Source organism: Miscanthus floridulus, chromosome 10, assembly GCF_019320115.1.
Source record: "Miscanthus floridulus cultivar M001 chromosome 10, ASM1932011v1, whole genome shotgun sequence".
Classification (NCBI taxonomy): Eukaryota; Viridiplantae; Streptophyta; class Magnoliopsida; order Poales; family Poaceae; genus Miscanthus; species Miscanthus floridulus.
Genome location: NC_089589.1, coordinates 33,767,360 through 33,788,742, shown reverse-complemented (window position 1 = coordinate 33,788,742; position 21,383 = coordinate 33,767,360). Strand labels below are relative to the sequence as shown.

Genomic DNA, 21,383 nt, shown 5'->3' with positions numbered 1-21,383 from the left:
GCTGTACCCTCTGGACCATGAACCCTAGTTCTATGTCTTATCGAGACCATGGAAAGCCCTATCTTGCATCTTTCTGTTTACGCATATCTACCTTGTTGGGCCCTATTCTTACGACCTATCTGTCCATGACTGTCTTACAGGATCTATCCATCACCCAGCTATGGAATGTGCTACTCCGCAGTCGTGTCGAGTTGTTGCATCTTTCGGTCATGTTTGGTTCTTAACGCTGGTTGTTGGTGTTGTTGCCTGTGTGCCGAGCTTTCGAGTCGGCTAAGGGATCGTACCTCATTCGGACGTTACGATCGTGGGATTTGTCTCGCCATGGCCGTGATGCCGAGTGTAACTCGACCCCTCGCTCTTTAGTTGACTTCATAATACTATGAGTGTTAACTCCTACCTTTGGCCCTAGGACATGGTCGCGATGGATTCGATATCGATATCGATGTGGATATCACCCGCTCACATCGAGCCTTTCGCAACCTACCCTATGGGACATGACCTGGGGGATAACAATCATGGAACGATAGATGCCAACTCGTTGGTGTAGCTTGTGGCCATGAGTTCGCCTCGCCATGACCATGGAGCTACGCCTCTCTTTCGCTTTTGTTTGCTTCTTCGTGCACAAGCCCTTGTATGCTTGTACCCCGTTCGACCATCGTGTTTCTTTTATTCTCGCGGTGACAACCGCACCGCTGCGAATCTGAGAGATGACTTAGTGCCAGTGCACCCAGGTCGGGTACCCTATGAGTGGTTTGCGCACTTGTATCCTTTAGTAAGTCGCTCCTTCCGATGCCCGTCTTTTGTCGTGGCGTGTGCGTTGGAAGCAGTAGATCTCCGCTCTCTATGGTTTCTTGCTCTAATTGCCCTGTTAGCCCGCTCTGTTTGACCCCGCCCTATCCATGGCGATTGGATCAAAGACCGGACTATTCCCCTTTTTTGTTAGCAAAGCTATGGTCTATGTCGTACCTCGGACCCGTGCGTATCGACCTGATCGACCGTCTAAAACCATCTTTCCCGAAGATGTGTCTGAGAACATGACATGGATGTGCCTAGCTAACCCCCGCATCTTTTGCCATGTTGAGCGACCCTCTTCTCGGCTCCTGACGTTATTGTGTCGTGTGGATCGAGGGGAACCGTTGATGTCCAATCTCTTTGCGCTACCGCTTTCTACCATAGCGGGTGAGCCGAAGTACATTGGAGCCAAGTCACAATAGTGTTAATCATTCTTGTATGCTACTCGTGTCCAATTGTGACTTGCGGGTTAAGGCTATAAGAGCCGAACCCCGTCGTTCTTCTTTCTTGGGGCCCGACTTCCAATCCCCGTCAATTCAATGACACCGGATCAAAAGATCGTGAGCCGTGGAGTTTGCTCTGGATAAGCTCTGGCCTAAACCGTTTAATGTAAAGCCATACTGGCTTGGCCATGACTTAAGCTTGTGCTCAGCATACCACCACTCATGTTTCTTTGGCCCGAGGAAATCGGACAACCGCCGAGAGGGCTAAGACGTGTATCTTTTATTGTCTCGTTGGTGATATTGGATCTCCCTACGCCTTGTCATATTTTTCGGGTGTCGAGTGTTCTCTTGCCTTGCGTGACGCTTAGCGAAGTAGCTGGCGATCGGACCAAGAGAATGTGAACGACGACAAGGACTGTGGACAGAGTCAACCTAGGAGGAGGAGACCCCGCTGATTGGATAATTGAACCACTACTACCTCTACATCGTAGGTGTCATGGCAGCACCCTCTTTTAGAGAATCCTATTAGACATTGCATAATATCTAGAACTGCTAGCACTTTATAATTATTCCTTTGATAATACTTTGATGCATGCTACTACCTGAGCCATTATTACCCTGATGCAACCCACTCTACCACGTCACCCTACTTTGCGCATTCGCTCGCTTATATATGCTTATTTGCCTGCTTGCTTGCATATTACACCACTATACTTATTATTAACTCCACTTCGCATTATATCGGGGATATGATGCTGGTGGTGAACCCCCTGGGGATGGTTTGGCTATGGGTGTCGGACTTGGTGGTGTGTGAGCGTGCTGCGTGTGTCTTGGGTGCGTGGAGAGTGAGGGTTGTGTCGACCGAGCTGGGATAACGACGAGCCTAGGGCGAGTCTTGTTATGTGGTGCTACCTGGGCATTTGGATATGGAATACCTGTGGCGGGTAAATGGTAATTGGAGGTGTCCTTGGGTGTGAACCTCGGAGAGGTGGAGCCCAGGATGGAGGTGCTGTGGTGGCACGTAAAATGGAAACCCTGATGACGACATTCTGGCTTGGTCAATCCCTAAGGACTTACTAGTACTCAGACTCATCGGGAATCCTTTACATCCCACTCACCCTATATGGTGCGGGACGGTCGGACTACTTGGTAGAACAATGCCACTACTGCTTGGCGAACGTGTGCAAGGAGGTACGGGGCGCGTGGTTTCCCCTACACCATTCTGAGACTTCAGGAGGCCTTGTGGACTGGGCTCTTGACATCCGGAGAGCCCCGGCTCTGTCTACGACTCACAGTATCAGCCATCCCAGACTAGACTTGGGATGTTCCAGGGCTGAGAGGTAGGGTGGCATCGTTCTAGGCTAGCAAGCAGCCAGAATCTGCCTAGACGGGGCACCGTCGAGGATGGCTATCTTGTGGGTATGTGAAACCTCTGTAGAGTGTTTGGTTGATCGATCGATACATATGCCGACTTGTCGGCTATGGACCTTTCCTGGGTTTCGCTTAAACTAGATAGGAGATGAGTCCTTTCCTCCCTCTAGGGTTGGGGTATTTTCCGGTCGCGAGCCTTGGGGGCTGCGGGCCGTTGAGACAAGGCCGAGAGGGAGTTGGCCTGTCGACCTGAGTGTGTGAGATGAGATGTGGTGTGGTGGTGTGGAGATGGTTTGGGATGGATGGTTAGCGGATGGATATGGATGGTGTGGTGGTGAATGTGTTAAAAATTGGATATTATTATTATTATATTACTAATGTTATTTACTTCTCATGCGCTAAGGATGCAAACCACCGCCAAATATTAGGATCGCCAGATCCCTTGTTTATCTTTTTCACTAAAGCTTATCGGTGCTGACCATGGCCTGCACACATCTAGCGGTGTGCAGATTTCCTGCTTCTCAGAGATGCTGACTTTAGAAGGATTAGAAGATCTCGTGCCTACGCTCAAGTTTGGTTCGGAGATGGAATCTACGCTGCACTACGCCAACTTTGATGATGCCCGTGAAGGAGGAGCCTTCACCCGATAGTCTTCTGCTAGATTAACTCTGTAATAGGTGTGTTCTCCAGTGATGTAATATCTTGTATCCTTGTAATCTTACGATGTATGACTGTGACATCGACTGAAATATGATAATATGATGGAATCAGTTCTTGGTTTTATCATATTAAAATTTATTTTGTGGATTTTCCCTTCAAGGAAAATTGAGGATGTTTAAGTTGGTATCAGAGCCATACTTGACCTTAGGACGAGACCTTTAGTACCAAACACTAGTTTAGAAGCCAAACATTCTATCTGTAGTGGAGTCATAGCTACTAACACTTGATTCCCCGTCTCTACCTTGAGTTCTACTACTAACTGACTATCCCCAATCTGAAAAGTTGACCACTAGGAAATGATTCCCTTTGTCGCCCACGCAAGATCGATAGAAGTGTGAGACTCAAAGGCTTAGGAGTCGCCTTAAGTCAACACTATGCATATAGGAGTTGTAATGTTGCTTGAGTGCTTGGATCTTTTTGCTTCTTATGCTTCTTGTGTTTATATTGCTTGAGTGAAGAATATAAAAGTATTTTATCTACGTGTGACTCCAGGCAAAAATCAAGGCCGTAATATGACTAGACAAGTGATTTTGACCACCGGTTGGACATATTAAGCCGAAACGCCATATCTTTACCCGTCCATTTCAAAATCGACTTCAATTTTCAACCAGGCATGTTAAAAATGCTCTCTCTCATTTGTTGAAAACTTCTCCCGTTTGCAAAAGCAACTCCATCATAAATGAAAACTGTTTTAAAACCCTCTAAAGCTACCAAAAGAAAGTGATTTCGACTCTTTTCCAAACCTACCTTAAATTTCAAAAGCTTTAAGGAAAGCAAATTGAAAACCAACCTTGTTTCAAAAGTGTTGTGAACTCATTTTTTAAAGACAAAAGTTTTGTTTTACACCATACCTTTAAAAAGCTTGTATTTATTCGATTCCAAAACAAAGATCTTGACTCTATTCTTAATATAAGAAGTTCGTACAAATAAACCCTACCATTGAATCAAACTAAAGATGAATTACTAAATAAAATATCTATAAAAGCGTTACTTTTCAAAATGAGAACAAAATTTCCAACTATTTTTGAAACCCTTGAGTCTTAAAACCAAAATGGGGCACAACCTACTTTAAAAGGGCATTTTTATAATGATTTCAAAATTCTTAAGGTTGTACCCTTCTTGCTTACGAAATCTATGAAACAAATTATTTGGAACAATGTTTCAAAAGTCTTCACCACCAATTTAAAACCCACTTAAAAAGAGCCTTTCTCAAATTTTCATAAAGGACTCTTTGCAAAAATTAAAATTGTGACAAACCCCGATTTGATCCTTTAAAGGATCTCTTCCTCATTTATAAAATAAAGTTTCTCCATTTAAAAAGCCGTATGCAAACAACGCTTTCCAAAAGCTCCTATTCACAACTCCAACTGCGAAACAAATGCATTGGTGCATATGACTTGACAACGAGGACCCCTCTTCTCTAGTGACACTAACCCCTAAATCTCGAGGACGAGATTCCTGTAAGGAGGGTGGACTGTAACAACTCGGGTTTTTGGAGAAGCCAAAAATACAAACTTTTTAAAAATTTTCCTGCAATGTGTGAAGCATGTAGATGCTAGGTCAAATAAAGAACAATTTATAAATAAATTGTTGCATACATATAGTGTCGCTTGTAGGAGCTTGCCAGAGTTCCTTATTTGGTTTAGGGTTTTGTGCTGGAGAGCACAAGTCCGTAGCAAATCCTTTTGACTCCTTCTGGAATCTCTCATGAATCCTTTTACCTCTCTCTCTCTCAATTCATCTCTTTAGTTTCGAACCCCCTTGACCTAATTTCTATAGTCAACCAACTATCTTTATCAAATCAATGCACGTGAGTTGCCGACCCTTGGCATGGATCCCCACCACCCTAGCTGACCCTTACTGGACCCCACATAGAAGCCCTTGGTTTATTTAGAAGGTAGAAAATAGAAATAGAAAGGAATAGAACAGGGAGGAGAAAAAGGAAATGGCCAAACCAGCCCAAGCAACAGAGTCGGCCCAGCTCGCCTCCTCGGCCCATGACCACCTCACCTCCCAGCCGGCCTCTCCCACTTGAGCTAGAGGCCCAACCCGTCACCCCATCCTCTTCTGGCCCACGTGGGCAGCAGCAGCAGCCCAACAACCGAGCCCCTCTCCTTGCCCAGCCGGCCCAAGCCGCCCCGGAGAAACCCTAGCAAGCAGCCGCTCCCAGCCGCCGCAGCCAGACCACGTGCGGGCGCCCAACACCGCCCCGCGTTCCACGCCGCACGATGCGCACCGCGTGCCCCTTCTCCACATGGAAGCCGAGGATCGCTTCCACAGTGCCTGGAGCCCTAGCCGCTCGCCCTATAAAAACGCCGCAACCGGCCGCCCCTCTTCTTCTCCCTCCAAGCCGCCGCCATCCCTCTGCACGCCCCCACGATGTCGCCCGCGCGTGCTACGCTCCTCGAGCAGCCATTCCCAAAGACCGTGCCCTTGCCATGATGCCGTGCCATGCCTCGTCGTGCTCTACCCCTCCTCTGCGTCAAGCAGCAACCCCGCGAACCACGCCGAGCACCTTTGCCACGCTGCTCTGAAGCACGTCGAGCCGGAGCCGCTGCCGAAGCCGCGGCGCCACCCACGACGCCGTGCTCCCCGGCCGCCCGACGAGCACCGTCCCGAACCTGAGGCTGAGCCCGAAGTGCCGTCATCCGTCTCCTTGCCCAAGCCTGCGTCGCGTCGACATATGTGGCCACGACACCGGCCTCACCGTGCTGAGCCTGTCCGCCACCGCGCGTCTGCCTCTCGTCCGCAAGCACCATCTCGCCCCTGCGTTCGCATTGTCCTCGACGTTGTTTGTGGCCGCGTCTCCCCAAGCGCGTCCGCGACAACCACCGCAGGCCGAGCCCGAGGACCCCGCGACGTCCACGCAGCTGCACCACCTTGTCGACGTCCACCTCGAGCCTCTGCTCCATGCCTCGTCCTCGGCCGCGGCCACACCAAGCCCGACGGTGAGCACTGGACTCCCAAGCCCCCACCTTTGTTCATGCCTTTGTTGCCTGCCTGTCCCGGCCTTTGACGCCGGCTTGACCCCAGAGCATTCCTGGAGTCCGCAGCGCCTCGCCACGCCGGCAGCCATGACCACCTCGCCTCGAGCCTACAGAACTGCCGGTGCCATGCCAGGCCGCTCCATCATCCTCTGCTCCAGGCCAGTCTGTGCTCGCGAGCCCCCTGGACATGCGCACGCACGCACCTACATACACGGCCAAGGCCCTACCTTACCGGGCCGATGGCGCCCAGGAACACAGCCGCCACCATGCCATGCCACAGCCGTTCCGGCCATCTCCGGCCACCTCGTGTCGCGAGGATGCGCCGTCGAGCTTCACCGTGACCCAGCGCACCCTGCCGACTCACCGGATGGGGAGGAAGCGACCCCGCAACGCCACCATGCCGGAGGACGACAGCACCACCTGGCCATGTCCATCCTTGTGTCCGGCCTTCGAGCCATGCAACTCTAGGTGCAGGGAAGAAATCGGCCCCTTGCGGCGTCTTTCGCGAACCATGGCCGAGCTCCATCCAACAGCCACCACCGAGCCCCTCTTTCCAACCCCGACTTTGCTTACCGGCCATGGCGTTCCAACCATGGGACGCGTAGACCGAGGCCACCTCCGGCCTTTGGACACAAGCACACACACACGTGACTAACCCAAGCCAAATCGAACCGCCGGAGTTCCAAGAACGCCGGTGTGGTTGCCGACTACCATTGAAGCATTCTCTAAAGCCATGCCTCGTCCACCGAGAACCACGCCCGAATGAGTCAAGCGTTGATCGTCGTCTCTGACGTTGCGATGGAACTCTACCGCTCCTAGACACGCCCGCACTCACTAGCACGAGACCGGACTTAGCCAAACAGATCCACGGCATAGGAGACGCCGGAAAGGACTTGTCGCCTGTAAAACCCGTCGTGGCCAAGCCATGCCGCGGCGAAGAGCTACCATGACCTCATCGTGAGCCCCGAAGCCGTAATTGGACCACGTGGTATTGATCGCCGCATCATGGACTGCAGGATTCCCTTTTTGGTTGCCCTGACGGTTCCGTGGAACCCTGTGCCCGTGTTTCACCACTGTTCCGGCTACCTCGAGTCACAAGAACATGCAGTTGAGATCTACCGGGACCCGCACTAAAGGCCTTTTGAAGTAGTCACATTGCACAACTCACGGACAAAGCCCTGGTATGCACCGCATGACCTAGCACCGTGCCGTCATTGTATTGAGTCCGTTCCCAACATTCCGGCTGCCTCGTAAAACGAGGGCGAGCTGTTGAGAAACCGTGTGATCCCTAGCATCGTACCGATGACAAGTGGAGTCTTTCCGACGTCTCGGTCGCCTTGCCTTGCAAGTGCGTGCCATTGAGGAGATATCATGACCCTGTCTACTACGAGCCGTACCCTCTGGACCATGAACCCTAGTTGTATGTCTTATCGAGGCCATGGAAAGCCCCATCTCGCATCTTTCCGTTTACGCATATCTACCTTGTTGGGCCCTATTCTTACGACCTATCTGTCCATTACTGTCTTATAGGATCTATCCATCACCCAGCTATGGAATGTGCTACTCCGCAGTCGTGTCGAGTTGTTGCGTCTTTCGGTCGTGTTTGGTTCTTAACGCTGGTTGTTGGTGTTGTTGCCTGTGTGCCGAGCTTTCGAGCCGGCTAAGGGATCGTACCTCATTTGGACGTTACGATCACGGGATTTGTCTCGCCATGGCCGTGATGCCGAGTGTAACTCGACCCCTCGCTCTTTAGTTGACTTCATAATACTATGAGTGTTAACTCCTACCTTCGGCCCTAGGACATGGTCGCGATGGATTCGATATTGATGTCGATGCGGATATCATCCGCTCACATCGAGCCTTTCGCAACCTAGCCTGTGGGAGATGACCTGGGCGATAACAATCGTGGAACGATGGATGCCAACTCGTTGGTGTAGCTTGTGGCCGTGAGTTCGCCTCGCCATGACCATGGAGCTACGCCTCTCTTTCGCTTTTGTTTGCTTCTTCGTGCACAAGCCCTTGTATGCTTGTACCCTGTTCGACCATCGCGTTTCTTTGATTCTCGCGGTGACAACCGCACCGCTGCGAATCTGAGAGATGACTTAGTGCCAGTGCACCCAGGTCGGGTACCCTATGAGTGGTTTGCGCACTTGTATCCTTTAGTAAGTCGCTCCTTCCGATGCCTGTCTTTTGTCATGTCGTGGCGTGTGCGTTCGAAGCAGTAGATCTCCGCTCTCTGTGGTTTCTTGCTCCAATTGCCCTGTTAGCCCGCTCTGTTCGACCCGCCCTGTCCATGGCGATTGGATCAAAGACCGGACTATTCCCCTTTTTTGTTAGCGAAGCTATGGTCTATGTCGTACCTTGGACCCGTGCGTGTCGACCTGATCGACCGTCTAAAACCATCTTTCCTGAATATATGTTTGAGAACATGACACAGATGTGCCTAGCTAACCCCCGCATCTTTTGCCATGTTGAGCGACCCTCTTCTCGGCTCCCGATGTTATTGTGTCGTGTGGATTGAGGGGAACCGTTGATGTCCAATCTCTTTGCGCTACCGCTTTCTACCATAGCGGGCGAGCCGAAGTACGTTGGAGCCAAGTCACAATAGTGTTAATCATCTTGTATGCTACTCGTGTCCAATTGTGACTTGCGGGTTAAGGCTATAAGAGCCGAACCCCGTCGTTCTTCTTTCTTGGGGCCCGACTTCCAATCCCCGTCAATTCAATGACACTGGATCAAAAGATCGTGAGCCGTGGTGTTTGCTCTGGATAAGCTCTGGCCTAAACCCTTTATCGTAAAGCCATACTGGCTTGGCCATGACTTAAGCTTGTGCTCAGCATACCACCACTCATGTTTCTTTTGCCCGAGGAAATCGGACAACCGCCGAGAGGGCTAAGCCATGTATCTTTTATTGTCTCGTTGGTGATATTGGATCTTCCTGCGCCTTGTCATTTTTTTCGGGTGTCGAGTGTTCTCTTGCCTTGCGTGACGCTTAGCGGAGTAGCTGGCGATCGGACCAAGAGAACGTGAACGACGACAAGGACTGTGGACAGAGTCAACCTAGGAGGAGGAGACCCCGCTGATCGGATAATTGAACCACTACTACCTCTACATCGCAGGTGTCATGGCAGCACCCTCTTTTAGAGAATCCTATTAGACATTGCATAATATCTAGAACTGCTAGCGCTTTATAATTATTCCTTTGATAATACTTTGATGCATGCTACTACCTGAGCCATTATTACCGTGATGCAACCCAGTCTACCACGTCACCCTGCTTTGCGCATTCGCTCGCTTATATATGCTTACTTGCCTGCTTGCTTGCATATTACACCACTATACTTATTATTAACTCCACTTCGCATTATATCGGGGATATGATGCTGGTGGTGAACCCCCTAGGAATGGTTTGGCTATGGGTGCCGGACTTGGTGGTGTGTGAGCGTGCTGCGTGTGTCTTGGGTGCGTGGAGAGTGAGGGTTGTGTCGACCGAGCTAGGATAACGACGAGCCTAGGGCAAGTCTTGCTATGTGGTGCTACCTGGGCATTTGGATATGGAATACCTATGGCGGGTAAATGGTAATTGGAGGTGTCCTTGGGTGTGAACCTCGGAGAGGTGGAGCCCAGGGTGGAGGTGCTGTGGTGGCACGTAAAATGGAAACCCTGATGAAGACATTCTGGCTTGGTCAATCCCTACTTCCCACTCGCCCTATATGGTGCGGGACGGTCGGACTACTTGGTAGAACAATGCCACTACTGCTAGGCGAACGTGTGCAAGGAGGTACGGGGCACACGGTTTCCCCCACACCCTTTCGAGACTTCAGGAGGCCTTGTGGACCTGGCTGTTGACATCCGGAGGGCCCCGACTCTGTCTACGACTCACAGTATCTGCCATCCCATACTAGACTTGGGATGTTCCAGGGCTGAGTGGTAGGGTGGCATCGTTCTAGGCTAGCAAGCGGTCGGAATCTGCCTAGACGGGGCACCGTCGAGGATGGCTATCTTGTGGGTATGTGAAACCTCTGCAGAGTGTTTGGTTGATCAATCGATACATATGCCGACTTGTCGGCTATGGACCTTTCCTGGGTTTCGCTTAAACTAGATAGGAGATGAGTCCTTTCCTCCCTCCAGGGTTGTGGTATTTTCCGGTCGCGAGCCTTGGGGGCTGCGGGCCGTTGAGACAAGGCCGAGAGGGAGTTGGCCTGTCGACCTGAGTGTGTGAGATGAGATGTGGTGTGGTGGTGTGGAGATGGTTTGGGATGGATGGTTAGCGGATGGATATGGATGGTGTGGTGGTGAATGTGTTAAAAATTGGATATTATTATTATTGTGCTGCCGTTGCCGGTGTGGACGGCGTAGGCATGGTGAGAAGCACGGCAGCAACGGGGAAAGACGTTAACAAACTTTATCGTGCTGCCGTTGCCGGTGACACATACGTTCCGGTAGGATGGATGGCGGAAATTGGGATCCATGGGGAGCGGCACGTACCGCAGGCTGGGGCTCTCGTCAAACACGCGGTCCGAGAAGAGGAGGCCGCGCGCCAAGTCGACCCAGCAAAGCATCTGGTCGCCGACGGGGATAACGATGCTGTTTCGCCACCAGGACGTCAGGTCCACACACTCACTGCCGTCGGCATAGCGGCTGATCACGGGCCGCTTGACGTACCACTCGCCAGAGCCGGAACGGAGCAGGTGGAGCACGGCCTCCTTGTGCTTTTGCCCGGATCCTCCCCCTCCATCACATAGTCCATCTTGAGCTCCGCCACCAAGAAATCGCCGTCGCCATGGCGCAGGAGGCCGGTGCTATCACTATCCAGGCAGTTACACTCGGGACTACGCCTCAGGTAGTGCCACTGGAGATAACGATGCTTGTCTTCTTCATAGGTGATGCAGTGAGGCGGGAGCAGCGACAGCGACGGCGGCCGCGGGGGTTCGGCGGCAGCGTCGCCCGCGCTGTAGACGAAGTGGTCAGTTGACTTGGTGCTGGAGAACGCGCCGCGGTTCGTGATCCCCGCGACCTGGACGACCACGGAGTCGCCGTGTGCCGCGAGGACCACGGCGTAGTCCACCTCGACGCCGGCGGGAAGCTGGACGCATACGCGCGACCCCTCCGGGGGCGCCGCCAGGCAGAGCGAGACGTTGATGGGATGGCCGCTGGTGGTGCGGCAGCTCGCCAGTGTGTTCGTGTCGGCAATGGAGGAGGAGCAGCCCTGGACCTCCCGCGTGCAGGAGTGCTCCAACATTACCCATGGAGGGTAGGCCGCCGCCGCCATCCGCCGTGGGTTGAGAGATGGGTTCGTGATGTTTTACTGATGATGAGTCCGGGGGATGATGGTTTGTTTTGCGGTGCGGCGTCCTACCAAGAATGCAAGATCTTCTTTTATAAACCGCTGGAATGATCTCTCCGTTTTGATCACGAACCGTATCTGCGTCCGATTACAAGGCAGATGCTATATATACGGGCAACATAATTTTTGGTATTCTTTCGGCCGACGTACCAGGGACTGTACGTGGATCTCCAATAATCAAGGGTGGATCTCCTGTCCCCTTTTGCTAGATGAACTGTCCATCGCTTCTCTTGCCAGCGAGGAACATAAATAAAACACGGAAAAAAAAATAGATGCAGTCGGCCTGTACCAACGCACCGTGCAGACTTCCACGTCATCCCACAGGCCGGCCACAGCAGCCAAAAAGCGGTCGTGGCTAAATTTGCTGCGAGGCACGTCGGCTTGCTCCCTGGCTCTCCATCCGGCTTGGCTCATCCAATGATCCAATAGACTAGAAAGCCCATTATCGCCGCAAATAACCCAGGAAAAGGCTACGACTCGAACATCGTGACTACGTGAGTGCCGACAAAAGCGGTTGGAGTTGTCATCTGCGACGCCTGTCATCGATCCGTCGCCGGCAATTCGTTTCGTCGTAAACGATCGTGGATTATTTACTGCTGGCTGGTTTGGCTCGTTTGGTGTGAGAGAAAAATACTATTCCAGCTTATAATCCACGATCGTATACGATCGTATAAGCCGAGCCAAACAGGGTGCGTCACGCCTCGCCGCTGCAATACATGGAGGACGATCCAGCCTTCGCCTCACGGCAGCAGCCGACCGCCATGGGTCATCTTCGAACATTTCAGCTCCTTTCTTCCAAGGTGGACTCACGTACTGGTCTTCTGCTTGGAGTTGAACAAGATGCCACATTGTCCAAATATTCTAGAAAGTTACACTTCAATGAATAATAGTCATTTTTGGTCTCTGAATTGTATCATTTTAATTCCAGTTTGAATTAATAGCACTCTGTAAGACTTAGCTGCATCCTGTTTGAATGCAGTTTGTTTTATTTTGGCATACAAACATTCAGTCATCAACGTTTTGGTCTTGTCAATGCAACTGTTTGAATTTCTACACTAAACGGAACATCTAGATGATGAGTTTGAGAACATCCTCTCTGTTCGATTTCAAATATAGCAATACTTACTGAATACAAGGTCATTGCAGACAATGAGCTGCTTATCCTTTTCCGCTAAGAAAAAAGACCTTATCCATTTCAAAAGAAACATCCACATGACATGCATTTGACTGCAGTCCTGGACCTGAGTTTACTATAATCAGCCTACAAAGAAGGGATACAATCATCAAACTGCAGTCTTATACAGAGTTCTAAGTCTATCACTGGCATTCCATCGAGCATGTGGTGGGCTTCGGGCGCACCGATCCTTGCTCGCACGAGGACCTTCGCCCGGCATCGTCACCGGCAGATGGACGACCCAAGGGGAACGCGGCTGACCTTCGCCCTCCATTGCCTCCCCAGAGACGCTGTCCAGCAGCACCATGGCGCGCGCATCGGCGGTGACGGCTCGTAGGGCACTGCAGGGGTAACGTGACTGACCTTCACCCTCCCTTGCCTCCTCGGAGATGCAGTCCTGCAGCGCCATGGTGCGCGCCGCGTGCGCCTCGGCCCCGTAGCGGCGCGGCGGCGGTGACGCGGTCGTAGCGCTGCAGCGTGGGCAAGCCGAGCCGTAGCCTTTGCAGCGGAGCCACTGTGCCGAGGGAAAGTAGCAGCGGACGAGCCGAACCTCACCTGACCGTGCGATGAAGTGCTAGCACACGTGCCTATCATCCGCGCTGGGCCTGCACCGAGGCGACGCTACAGCCAGCCTCCACCCAATTTTTTTCCACACATAAAACACACGCTCCTCAGGCTACATGCCTCAGCATAGAAATTACGATATTTAACATCAAATGCACACGCCACCACTTTTAACATTCAATTCGCTCGTCATTAGAAATTCAACCTTGTGTGAGATAAAAAAAAGGAATTCAACCTTGTGGCTTCGAATTATTTTGTTTAGACTTCCTCTCTTTTCATTTGTCAGGCCACCTGAAATGACCAAACCACCCTTGGCCATATAGTCCCCATCGATTGAGACTGTCCTAGATGGTTCTAATCATCCTCTCCCGATGGAGGGGTCTGGAGTCTAGGGATGGCAACAGGTAAGTACCCAACAGATAATGTTATCTCATACTCGTACCCAATAAGTGAAATTTCATCCGTCGGGTTACCCATCCCTACATGCGAGTAGGAAATATCACCATACCCGCATCCACACAGATAATGCTACCCGACGGGGTAACTCGCACTTGACTTCACACCCGTGCGGCGGTACTGTGTGAGCACGTGGGCGGTGGGTGTCGATGTTGTGCGCTGCCGCAACTGCATCACCATGTGTGATGCTTTGAGTTCTTGACCCCGATTTCGTGAGACCTCGACCTTGATTCTGTGCAGAGGTGGCCATGTAGACTTGGTGCAAAGCTACAGTGGTTCACTCGAAGTCGACACCTCTACCAAGCGCGTTGCTTGGCTCGACACAGATATAGCTGCTCCTGCAACGTGGCACGGCGAGAGGGGAAGCACTAGTCTTGCAGAGGAGAAAGAGATAGATGAATTGGAGGGTGTTTGGGCGGTGGAGGGGTGAGATGCGAGTGTATGGTTTGTGGCGGCTGGGAGATTGGGAGGGAGAAATGAGAGCTAGGGTTATAGGTTTGTCGACCATTATGTATATCAGCATGTTGTTAGGATTGGACCAAATACTTGGACTATATGGGTCAAATTTAGTAGGGGACTAGTTGTATATACATGTATTTATTACCTATAGGTAGACGGGTATGGGTAATATATACCAACATCCACACCTGCACCTACCTTACCCTATGGGTAGATGATTCCACCCATTAACGTACCTGTGGGTAGGAATGGACGGAAACGGGCAAAAAAAACTCCTCTACCGTTTCCGTTTCTATATTTTTAGCGGAAACGGGATAAAAACGGATGGAGATATATGGAAAGATGGAAACTGACAAATACGGATGAAGAGCCGAAAAATTGAGTTAGAATAACATGATCAAGATTTCTCGAGTATACATGAACGAAGTCACAAGACATTATACACGTACGAAGCTATCGGTCCAATATTCACTAACATGCCATGTGTTAACATGCTAACATAATTTGTGATTAGTAGGTTTACAACCATATCAATTTCTAGCCATATCTCACATTGATTGAAAACGGGATGAAAAACGGAATAAATATGGGTCAATTTCCGATAAAAGCGGTATTCCACATAAACGAGCTAACCCCTCTCCGGTTTTGTAAATACAGAAACGGGATCCCACAAATACGGAAACGGGCGGAACAAAATAGAAAACGGGATGGGATGAAACGGGATTTTTTTTTCGTCCGTTTTCTACCGTCGCCTTGCTTGTTCAGCAATTGGCACCGGTGTGCTCGTGGGTGCCTGTAAAAATGATGAACAAATCGCAACTTTGGGCCAGCGCACAAGTGGACAGCGAGTGTTTTCCTAATTGGGCCGAAGCAACAGTACCTTGCCATCGCCCGGCCTATTTCTCCACAAGTGCCGACGTGCGTCACCAATTCGCGAAGTTCTCCGATGCCCAAAATCCCCAATCCTCCCGAATCGGCCGAATCCAAACCCTAGCGGCCACTGCTCACCGGACAGAGGGCTAGCGGGGCGAGTGAGCAGAAGAGCAGGATCGAGGGAGCGGCACCGGCGTGGGCATCAGGCTGAGCTGGGGCGCGGCGCGGTCAGGGCCGTTGGCGTCCAGCCGTGCAGGCGACCGGCTGCCAGACGGCCGGGTGCCAGCCGGTCCGGGCGCAGGGCGGCCAGCCAGCAAAGCGGAGGCGGGTGACGGCCTGCCCCAGCCGGCCAGAGGCCAGTGCGTGAGCGACCAAGGACATGGGCTGTCTGCGAGACCAGTGCTGCCGCCGACAGTGAGGTGAGGCCGGCACCAGCCTTCCAGCGAGGTCTCCGTCTCCCTCGCCGCCTCTCGTCTGTTTGCCCCTCAGTGGGAGATTTACATATGTACCATTATTAAGATTTGACACTCATCCGAATATTACAACTTTACGAGATGGGAGAAGTTTTAGATTTAGATTTACCATGTTTGGGCACGTCGCATGCCACGCCAGCTCGACACGTTGGTGCCTAGTCAGCATGGGCACGTGAAATGTCCTTGCTACCCCTGTCTTGCTCCTCTCTCCCTCTCTGACAGCCAGGTCCCGCAGCTCCTGTCACTACCAGGTGGCCCCCACTCGTCAGCTTCGTCTTCTAGCTCCAGCAACGGTGTCCGGACATTGCACATGAGCAGGTTCTTGAGGTTGCTGAGCTTGCCGAGCTGCGGCGGGATGGACCCGGAGGCGGTTGGAGTTGAGGTAGAGGCTCTCGAGCCTGCTCTCGGGCCGGCACAGGGTGGCCTGGATCGACCCCATGAGCGTTGTTGCTGAGGTCGAGGTACACCAGAGCTGGCAGGTCCTCGAGCCGTGGCGGGATGGGGCCCGTGAGGTTGGTGCCCGTGAGCATGAGGCGCGTCAGCGTGGCGCCCACGACGGAGGCGGACAGGTCGGCCGGGACGCCGCCGTGCAGGTCGATGAACTGTAGGCTGAGCTCCGTGACCCGGCCCGCGGCGTTGCAGGACACGCCCGTCCACCGGCACGGTGACGCGTCGGTGTCCCTCCAGTCCCCCAGCGTCTCCGCGCCGCCCCGCAGCGTGCGCTTCCACGCCAGCAACGCCGCGCCCTGCGTGTCCGCGGCCAGCACGCCGCCCACGCATGCCATGACGAGCACGCATCGCAGCAGCAGCGGCGCCACGCACGAGGTCCTCCACCTGCTTCAAGTTTGACTCCTGCTGCTCTCCGACCACCTGCCAAGTCGCCAGACAGCAAGCACTACACTTGACACTGTGCTTCACTCCCAAAGCATAACTGAGCTGCTGACAAGCCTGACATTGCAAAGTGTACTACTCCTAGTACGGTACATGAAGGTGTGTGTGGGTGGCACTGGCAGGCACTCATGTGTGTCTGCGGAATCTCTAGATCCGAGGCCACCGGTTGGGTCTAGGTGCTGGAGGTGGAAGACGAAGCTGACGAGTAGGGCTCACCTGGCAGCGATAGGAGTTGCGGGACTTGGTTGTCGGAGAGGGGGAGAGAGGAGCCAGGCAGGGGCAGCAAGGACATTTGACGTGCCTATGCTGACTAGGCGCCAGCGTGTCGAGCTGGCGTGGCATGCCACATGCGCAAATATGGTAAATCTAAAACAAAAACTTCTCTCATCTGGTAAAGTTGTAAGTGTCATCCTAGGAGTGATATTCCGACGAGTGCCAATCTTAATAATGGTAAAAATGTAAATCTCCTAGCATAACTGATCCTCTTCTTCTGACCGTATCTTGTCCCGCAGTGCCAAGGCCCGGTTGCTGTTCGGCAAAATGCCTCAAGGGAAAACGGCCAAGGGAGCGGTGCTGCAGACCGCTGGTGGTAGCAGGGGCATTGAATCCCTGCCTGATGGAGTCCTTGAACACATCCTTGGCATCTTGCCATCTGAGGAGGCCGTCCGCACTAGCGTCCTTGCCCGCAGATGGCGCCACCTCTGGAAATCCGCCACGGGCCTATGGGTGGGGTCCGTCGACCCAGATCAACCGGAGCCTGTGGAGGTTCTCCGGAGCTTGGTGAACCATCTGCTGCTCCTCTGCAGAGACTCACCCCTCGAGAAATGCTATTTCGCGTTCAATGCTTAGCTCAGCAGCCATGATGATGTGTCCCACGTAAACCTCTGGTTCCAGCATGTTGTGATGTGCAAAGTTCATGTTCTCAGCCTCTCTATGTTTGTACGCAGTCAGGATGAGCCCTTTCTTCCACTAGACAACCTGCCTCTCATCTCCCAGCACCTGAGGAGGCTGGAGCTCGCTGGTGTACAGGTCCACACTTTAACTTTACAAACTGTCCATCCTTGGATCATCTAAAGCTCATGGATTGTGAGTTGTCATCGGTCAACAAGATTGTGTACGAGTCCCTGAAACATCTTATCATCATTTTTTCCATAGGCAGCTCTGATTCTCGCATCAACATTTACACCCCAAATGTTGCCTCACTGCGCCTTGAGCATTTTGGAGGGAGGACTCCCATTGTTGAGGGGATCCCCTCATTACTTGAGTCATCCGTCAAAATAACAGGGGCGTGTAGGGACCGCTGCACTAATGCAAATTACTTTTGGACTTGTGATTGTGAATCTTGTGATAGTTCTGATAGCACAGCTAATGCCAGTATCAACTGTGTGCTTCTAAGAGGTTTATCGGAGGCTAAGAGCTTGGTGTTGAAATCTGCATCTGACGTGGTATAGTTTTACTTTAAAGTTTCATCTTTAACCCTTTTTTTGTATTAGGTGTCGTCAAGTTGAAATTTGATATACGTTGCTTCTTTTTCTTTTGCATGCGCCGCCGACTATGGTTATGAATATAGATGGCCAACGGGCCGGGCCGGCCCGGCATGGCACGGGCCCGTGAAAGCATGGCCCGATGGGGGTCGGGCCGGCACGGCACGACGTGCCTCCCTGGCCGTGCCTGACAAGGCCACGGGCCTGGCCTCCGGCCTAGGCACGGCACTATAGGCCGATTTTCGTGCCGGGCCGGCCTGAGAAGCACGGCCAATTTCACAGGCCGTGCCAGCCCGAGGCCCAGTGGCTGCCGAGAGAGAGAGAGAGAGAGAGAGAGGGGAAGGGCGATGTCGCTCAAGAGGTGTAGGGGGTCGACGTCGCTCGCCGTCGAGGAGATCGACGCCGGATCCGGAGGAAGCCAGCGCGCTCGCCACTTGCCGGATCCGTTGCACCGGTGCCGGATCCGCCGCCGTTGTTCACTGGATCCGCCGGAGAAGGGAGGGAGGGAGGACGCGGGGAGCGGATCCGCCACGGAGGAGGAGATTCGCGCCGTCCAACGCTGGATCCTCGCCGCCCCTGCCCGGAGACGTTTGCGCTGGAGGAGAGCCGCCCTGCTCCGTGCTGCCAACTCCTCAGGTCGGATCTCGCCGGCCGCTTGCAGGGGAGCATCAAAGCTGCAGGGGAGCACCGGATCCCGCCGCTTCCTAGTGAGAGTGCCGTTGCAGGGGCCGCGCGAGCTCCGCCGCGGGGGGCCACGCGAGCTCCACCGCGGAGCGCCGCTGCAGGGGCCGCTCGAGAGGGAGGGAGAGGGGCGCCGTTGTTGCGCCGGGAGAGAGTGGAGGGAGGGCCGGAGGGAGAGAGAGTGGAGGAGGGAGAGATCGACGGCGCGTGAGGGAGAGAGAGGGCGCCGCATCCGCGCGGGTAGAATTTAGGGTTTGGGGTGACGTGGGAGGAGGCAGCCGAGCCGAGTCCCCGCTTATATATGCGGGCCACGAGGAGGGGGCGCGGGGAGGCTGCAGGCCGGGCCGCTAGCGGGCCGGCTGCTCTGTAGCAGGCCGTGTCGTGCCAGCCCACGTGCCTGGGGTAAGGCCCAGGCACGGCCTGCTCCTCCGGACCGGGCCAGCCTGGGCCTGCTAGCCGCCGGGCCGGTCCGTGCTTGGGCCGGGCCAAAAAAAACAGGCCTTGGGCCAGGCCGACGGGCTCGGGCTGCATGGCCAACTATGGTTATGAATCAAATATGTTCAGAGTGTTGATTATTTGATCTATGTTGTTTGCACTTTGTGCAGTTTATTTTTAAAAGAGATTTGAGATGGTGCCCTGTGTTTACAAATCTAAAGACCTTGTTGCTGAATGGCTACTGGTATGTGCCTGATGATTTCCATGCACTAGCGTGCATTTTTGAACACTCACGTGTTCTAGAGAAGCTCACTTTTGAACTCCACAACATGGTATGCACTTTACAAATGCTGAACTGCTAGTTTGTAGAGTTATTAGTTGACAGTTGATCATGCTCGGTTGTTCTCTGCAGTGGTTTAAACATAAAGTGGAAATCATACTACGTGTCAGTTCGATGAAGAGATCAACTGCAATTTCAGAACACCTTAAGATAGTCAAGATCAAGTGTGAAGTGGTTGACCATAGAGTTCTCAAGATTATGAAGTTCCTGTGTGCATTTAACATATGTAAGATAACTTGCAACGCTCCTCATGCATTTATATTCCTAACATTTAACGTAATGTCCATTTGTATGAAAGAAAGTATGCAGCCTAGTAAGTTAGTTAGGAAATCATGATTGGTTGGACCTAAGGTGCCAATTTATAGATGAATTTCAACTCTCTGCCATGAATTCTCGTTTTGTTCTAGTTTTTCCCTTGCTCCGGCTGCCATATGTGAAATTATGTTGTTACCAGTTCAAAAAGGCTGTAGTTCTGTATGATCAATCAAATGTTTATTTTTTTTTCATTTCTGTGTGTCAGTTCTTTCTGTGAGTTATGAAGTATCCGAGAATATTGTGAGATAAAAATTGCCAATACTGTCATATCCAATTTACTTTTTGTTTGGTTTATTTGTTTAATTATTGGCTTCAAAGTCTACTTTATCTGCTAGGTTTTGTATTTTTAATCCATTGTATTCTCATAATGAGCTGAATCGTTGTTTCTGCTACTAGGGTTTGTGGTGGAAATGATTAGGTGAGCACTGGTAGAAATTGATCTAATAATCATGAGAGCTAACAGCCTAACACTAACTTCATTTTAATAGAACATTTACCCAACTTTGGCATAACTGCATTGTTCTGAAGTTTAATCAAACGAAAATATGTGGTCAACCCTCAACCGTGCCCATGGCTAGATAATTTCTAATTTCTTACTCTATTCCCCTTGGATCTTATTCCTATGTTCACATTGCTCAGGTTTCAGCTTAGATGAAATGAAGACTTTGGAGTAGAAATTGGAGCCACAGGGATGCTATATTCTATTCTTCTGTCTTGTAATGTGGTTCGTGATGGGTGAAGATAGAGTCTCTAGTCACCTGCTTGGACCATCTACCTGTAACTTAAGTGCTGCCTTATATTATCAATCTCGCTTTTGTTCATCTAATGCTATTTTGCAGCTTCCATGTCTTGTAAGCTGTAAAAAAGATTGTCCAATTCCTTTTAGGCCTTGATAATCTATGTCTAGGTTGATTCGACTTCATGTACATGGTTTCAAAGGGGACCAGGTGTCCCGAAGGTGAGCTAGGTATGCCTGGATGCCTAGGTGATGCCTTTGAAACAGAGTCCATGTACATGGATCTCTCTTGCTATTAGTACTAACGTTGTTGATTCCTTGTCCAATTGTGTTATCCTTGAAGAAAGCGCACTGCCGTGAACTTGCTTCATTTGAGCAGTATTTGTATGCTTGACAAACATATCTTCGGCCTTATTGCTTAACTGCTGAGTTGATGTATGCATTGCTGAGTTTTGTTGACCTGTATCCATGTCTTATTGTCTTGCTCAAACTTTTTCTGAAATATCTTTGGACTTTCGTTGTGTGACGGATACGATTAAAATGAAACAGAGAGAGTGTGACAAGGTTTCGAACATGACTAGTGATCAATTATGGAATCTCTCATGCATGTGGATACTTTTAAAGTTTTAAGACCATGAAAACTCTTGTTAGGCTACTTAAGGCCGCGCTTGGTAGTGCTTCTGGAGCCGCTCTAGAAGTAGCTTCGCCTTGTCGCCAACCAAACGAGTCCGAATGACGCCGCTCCGCCCCGCTTCACCTGCAATTTTTGCTCTCTGGACAGTGAGGGAAAAAAAAAACTTCCACTCGGCTTCTTGTCCATGCATGCGGTCCTCTGAAATGCC

General features: G+C 51.7%; 1 protein-coding gene across 3 annotated transcripts; it reads left to right on the top strand.

Annotated features, from left to right (window-relative positions):
* The first annotated feature begins 15,251 nt into the window (after nt 1–15,251).
* On the top strand, nt 15,252–20,974 carry LOC136489981 (uncharacterized). Of its 3 annotated transcripts, none has more exons than XR_010767457.1 (6): nt 15,252–15,605; nt 17,063–17,579; nt 17,706–17,995; nt 19,321–19,482; nt 19,563–19,716; nt 20,445–20,974. XR_010767457.1 is itself a non-coding variant. In XM_066486484.1 (6 exons), exons 3-6 carry the CDS (start codon nt 17,630–17,632, stop codon nt 20,477–20,479), a joined length of 717 nt encoding a protein of 238 aa, XP_066342581.1. In that variant the 5' UTR covers nt 15,252–15,605; nt 17,063–17,426; nt 17,498–17,629; the 3' UTR covers nt 20,480–20,972. The 3 variants fall into 3 exon arrangements, 2 of the variants coding, with proteins under 2 accessions (XP_066342581.1, XP_066342580.1); XM_066486484.1 differs by having other exon boundaries at nt 17,063–17,426; nt 17,498–17,995; nt 20,445–20,972; XM_066486483.1 differs by having other exon boundaries at nt 17,063–17,995; nt 20,445–20,972.
* Nucleotides 20,975–21,383: the final 409 nt, after the last annotated feature.